Source organism: Pinus tabuliformis, chromosome 1_2 (genome assembly GCF_031772625.1).
Source record: "Pinus tabuliformis cultivar Carrire ecotype Pingquan chromosome 1_2, CPIR1, whole genome shotgun sequence".
Lineage (NCBI taxonomy): Eukaryota > Viridiplantae > Streptophyta > Pinopsida > Pinales > Pinaceae > Pinus > Pinus tabuliformis.
Window position 1 is genome coordinate 310,058,725 of NC_142298.1, and position 5,425 is coordinate 310,064,149.

The following is a 5,425-nucleotide window of genomic DNA, read 5'->3' on the forward strand; positions in this document are numbered from 1 at the left end:
CGCCCATTGACAAATGGCTTCAAATACTTGGGTTGTCATTTGAAGCCTTTCAACTACAAGATTTCATATTGGGTTTGGCTTGTGAACAAATTTTAGAGAATGCTACTTCGCTAGGACCATCGAATGGTTAACACTCAGAGGCGGGGTTGTCATGACTCAAGTGGTTTTTCAAAGTATTCCAGTATATTGGATGCATATTTTTCACATCCCTCAAACTATAACGAAGAATATTAAATCTATTGTGGCCAATTTCCTATGGTCGGGATCAGGCTCTAAGAGAAAGATCCCTCTCGCAGGTCTAAAATTGATCTCCAGATCGATAAAGAATGGAGGTTAGGGCATTCTAAAATTTAGAAACTTTAAGCTAGCCCTTTTGACTGCTAATCTATGGCGTATTTTTGGAGTAAAAGGGCTATGGCAAAATATTATGATAGCAAAATATATACCCTGTTGTGGACTGGATGAATGGATCCGCAATGGTGTTCCATCTAAATTATGTATGTCTGCAACGTAAGAGGCCTTCGGTGTGCAATCCCTTGGCTTTGCAGCAATCTCTGTTGGGATGTTGGCAACAATTTGTAGGTCAATGTGGGGTTGGATTCCATAAAAGGCATGCCTGGAAGTCATCATATCTCAGTCCCCATCGTCATCGCTCTAAATCAACAGGGAATCTCCACCTTAGGCAACATTTGGAGGGGCCCTTCATTGCCCCTGTCATCTCCCAATTGGCCACATGTCCGCAAAATTGGCATTCTGAACTTTCTGGAGGCAGAGTGGGAAGTATACCGCAACAATCTCTACCAGGTCCATATCACGTTGTCTACACTTCTAGACAATCTGGTTTAGGGCGGTCATTTATTTGAGGGCAGAATAGCGGCCTCTGAAGCATATAAGCACATCACTTCTTGCTCTCAAAATCTCCCTTTTTCCTATCTCACTGCTTAATTGTGGTCCTGGGATGTCCCTCTTAAGATTTTATGCATCACGTGGTTAATTTTGCACAATCATATTTTAACTTGGGATACTCTATTGAAGAAGGGTTTTGTGGGCCCTGGAAGATGCTCATTCTACAAATCTGATTTGGAAGATTGTTAACATCTCTTCATTCTCTGCCCTTTCGCTCAAGACATCTGGATGAAGGTGTCCTCTCTCTTGGGGACTCAGATCATTGGTGATAGGTCCTCTATTGCTGATTAGAGTGTTTCTCGGGGTAATCAATAAAAAGAACTTCGGACTGTCTCTCTTTACGTCTTAGTGTTTCTTGGGTAATCAATCAAAAGAACTTCAGGCTGTCTCTCTTTATGTCTTTTTGGGGCATATGGCGCTCTCAGAATGAGAATATCTTTGAAGAGACTACTCCCTATCTCAATTTGACAATGCTCTGGATTGTTGCACACTTTCAAGAGATTGGTCCTTGGTGCCCCCAAGTTTCCAGTCGGACAATTTCTCTAGTTGAGTTGTCCAACATTTTCCCAATTTTCTACTTCAATGAGGTTTCTTCTGGTAGGCGTTGTGGTTGTGGTGTCTCCCTTCATATTAACTTAGATTTGTCCTATCACTTCAGATGGTTTGTCGGCCTTGGGGACAATTGTAGGGAATAACTGTTGGCCTTATGAGGTGCTTTACAGGTCGCTCAGTGGCTCAATGTTGACAACATTATGGTTGTTGGGGATTCCCTCTTAATGATCAGATGGATTCAAGATTACATTGCCTTACATGTTTTTTCTCTTTTCAACTGGATGTAATGGATTTTGGGCCTTAAGTACCTCTTCTTAGAAATCTCTTTCCAACATGTTTTCAGGGAACATAATAAGCAGACGCACTCTCTAAACGAGCTCTGTCTCTTCTACCAGGGCAGATGCATTATGAGCTGTTTTCTGAAGGGATTTCCCATAGTCATGGCTCTTTTGATTTTTATTAAGTCTCTCTGCTTCTTACGGTTTCTTTTTGGCTTTATGGGACCATGTTGCTACTTCTAGTTTCTTGGTTCGGTTTCATATCCACTCCGTATCTGAATCATTATGTCAAATTTCTTAGAACTCTGTTCTTTTATCTCCTTGTTCTTCCATTCTCTGTAATCTTTTGTTGCCACAAGGTGGTAATCTTGACAATCAATAGTGGTATAGCTTTAATTAGATTATAGATATCATTATATTCTTGATTTAAATTGAAAGCAATATAAAACAATTTCTTAATAAAAATATTCTGTTTTTTTTCTAACAAAACAAATTAGAATCATACATGATCATAAACTCCATACAGATAAAACAGAACAACAACCACATAACATAAAAAGCTGAACTAACAAAAAAAATATATATATATTAAATCTGTTGTTTATTACAGGAGCAGAGCATAATAAACTCCAAAAAGCCCAACATTAAATAAGTGGTTAAGTGGTTGGAAGTATTAAGTGATTGATTAATAGACCTTAACTTCAAGTATAACAACAATAATTTAGATTTTAAATTAGCCCCATTTTGATGGATTATATGCTCTGACTTAAGAAGAAAGAGAAAACACAAATCTCCCGCTGAGAGTATAGAACACGATGAAATCAATGATTATGAATGGGCTGCAACTCGTAATATACAAAAATGTTATACAAGCGGGTACTAAAATGGAGCCTGCGAATCAATTATTAGATGAAAAAGTATCATCGTGGAAGCCAGAGGTAGGCTATTAGATCCACTATCCCTCAATGAAAATGATGAGAATCAATGGAGAAAATAAGTGAGCAGCAATGCAGCGAACATGAGAACGTAAGCAATTCCTTGATCAATCGCCATTCCTGCATAACAACAACAGATCAACATTAAACAGTCAGAACAAGTAGGTATGCGATTTACAGAAAGAAAACAATAATCAATATTAATCAGAACAAGTGATGATAAACTAAGTGGGACACGCAATCTCGCGGCTGTGGTCTACCGAGAGGTTTGGTTTTCACCGGTCTAGCCATCCAATCCCCAACAGGGCTATGTATATCTTAAAATTCACCCAAAAAAAACCATTGGTGATTTCCACTTACCGTTGCTGATGGGAGCTGGAGCAGGCGCCGAGATATCCTGAGCCTTTCCTCCAACTATGGCGGCGGCCATGAAAATCAAAGTGAAAATAACTGCAGTCAAACGTGCTAAAGCTGTACCCTCCATTTTATCCTACAGATTTGAGGTTACAGTGAATGCAATGAACTACTTGAGCCTACAGATTTGAAGTTACAGTGAATGCAATGAACTACTTGAGCAGCTGCTGTTATCGCTGTGCAGTTGACAAGAACGATATAATTAAAGGAATCCCCAATGAGCACAGAAGGATGAGCAATGCTTGGGACACAAATGAGAAATGGCTGCTTAAATAAGAAGATGAAGACGAGTTAAAAAAAGAAGAAAGAAAATGGAGTAGTGTGGAAGGAGGCAATGGGAAAAAAGGTCCGCGGGGACCCACACGAACTTTCTTCCGTGTGGAGACTGACTTGACTGAGAAAATATGGGTAGAAAACTTTGGGTTGACTGAGAAAATATGGGTAGAAAACTTTCCAAGTCATGGGTGGGCGAGACTAATATTCATTGTAATATAAGCATAACGACCATATCACTCGTTTCTTGAATCACGGGGTAAAAGCACCCGGAGCGAAGGTTCGTTAATGGTTGCAGCTGGAAAGCAAACGGAGATACAACGTGTTTACTTCCTCTTCAACTCCGACTTAATGGTTGGGTCCCGTGTAAACAAATTTCAACGGAATTTTAATTGCTAATTTAATAGGTATTTATTAAATTTTGATGGAAGGCATGATTTTATTTTTAAATAAAAATATTATTTAATTAATTGTTAAAATTTAATAATTAAAAATAAAATTATATTTTTTTTTTCCTCAGTAAAAATTAAATCTATTAAGTAAAACGTATGGTACAATAAGAGCTTATAACCAAGAGAGGCAAGAACATAGGCAGCCAGAAAGGATAGGCTATCCACCTCGGCTCCTAAGAGAAGAAGAGAATAGAGCAGAACTGAGCACGAAGAAGCACGAGGAACAGAGGAGCAAGGAACAGAGGAGCAAGAACAGAACAGAGGATTCTACCCAACATGTGTAGAATCGACTATTCGGCATTTTTTCCCTTTCTTTTTACCAACTTTGACCCAATCAAGAGGACTTTGCTGAGCTAGCATGATCTGCAAACTGATATGAACTGGCGCAGAGGCCTCCTTGTCTGAATCCGAGGTAGAGGATTCATGATTCCTTTTCTGTGAGACTGGTAGAATAGACGGAGCCACAAGACCAGTTGCTGGTGGATCTTGTGCTGGCTCTGCTGCCAATCATTCCTTATTCTCTTCCTTTTCATCCGAGCTGGATTCAAAATCGTCCATGGGGAAGGGATCATGTGGCTTCCAGCTTTTGGATTTCTGTTTAGGAATGGCTTTCTTCTTTTGGGCAGGCATCATGGGACAAGATCTTTGGAGGTGTCCTATATGATGGCAATTTCGGCAGCGAAAGGCTGTGTTCTCGTAATCTAAGGTTTGAGTCCAATGGAAGTCTCCAATTTTGAGATTAATCTGGTCCGGGAGCCCTTTGCTCATGTCTATTTCTGCACAAATTCTGGCAAAGGTATATAAGCCTTTTTCCCCTCTGGTGATGTCTGTGTCTAAAAAGCGGCCTAGAGCATCACCAATCCCTTGGAATACAGCAAAGTGCCATAGATGCGTCGGGAGGTTTGGAAGTCTGACCTAGATGGGGATTTTGGTGATTACTGCTGTAGAAGGATCGAAATCTGGGAACCAAGGGGTGAGGAATAAACTGGCTGCCCCCCAGAACCAAGGTCCATCAGTTAAGGCTTTTTGAGCATAACAGAACCTTGCAATTGTTGGTCCAGTTAGAGTGAAGCCATTGGTAGAGGTCTGTTGTGCGTGGCCATAACCCATTGAACCTGCAGATAATGGCATGTTCAACAAACTTTTGGGTTTGCTCATCCAGTGATGGATGCTTTATTTCAATGGAGGGGGTTTCTTCCAGTTTGTCCACCAGAAAGGGCTTGGGGTTCTGAGCTGGTGGAGCTGTTCTCTTAGGCAACTGAGCATGGACAGCGTCCTTGTATGAAAATGCCCCAGCTGCGGAGGACTGACCCCCATCTCCCCCTCTCAAACGAAAGGAAAAAACAATGGAAGCATTTCTCTTAATGTTGTAAAAAGACAGGGGGTTAAGATCCTCGAGCTGTTTACCTTCATGGAGAAGTCGCTGAGCCGCTGAGGGAATCCTCAGCTTGAGTTCTAGAGCAAGCTTGAGGTCTTGCACTTGATCCGACGCTTTCACCCATTGTAGCAGAGTTTTGCCCGAGTTTAGCCTGATCAGTATCTGGAACGAGGCAGAAAGATCAGAGGGCTGCTTGCTTCTGCATATCTGAGACTTGAAGAGGCTGGAACTTTGAAG

General features: G+C 40.9%; 1 protein-coding gene across 1 annotated transcript; it reads right to left on the reverse strand.

Moving 5' to 3' along the window:
* Window positions 1–2,534: 2,534 nt before the first annotated feature.
* Window positions 2,535–3,344, reverse strand: LOC149205594 (arabinogalactan protein 22-like). The gene is made up of 2 exons (XM_089393507.1): window positions 3,032–3,344; window positions 2,535–2,791 (listed from the first exon to the last, which is right to left on the reverse strand). Exons 1-2 carry the CDS (start codon window positions 3,153–3,155, stop codon window positions 2,718–2,720), a joined length of 198 nt encoding a protein of 65 aa, XP_089249633.1. The 5' UTR covers window positions 3,156–3,344; the 3' UTR covers window positions 2,535–2,717.
* Between the last annotated feature and the right edge of the window lie 2,081 nt (window positions 3,345–5,425).

Excerpts from the sequence above, each read along its gene's own strand:
- LOC149205594 (XM_089393507.1), bottom strand. The coding sequence starts at position 3,155 with ATGGAGGGTACAGCTTTAGCACGTTTGACTGCAGTTATTTTCACTTTG. Across the intron at positions 2,792-3,031 it reads TCCAGCTCCCATCAGCAACG|GAATGGCGATTGATCAAGGA; the intron begins GTAAGTGGAAAT and ends GTTGTTATGCAG.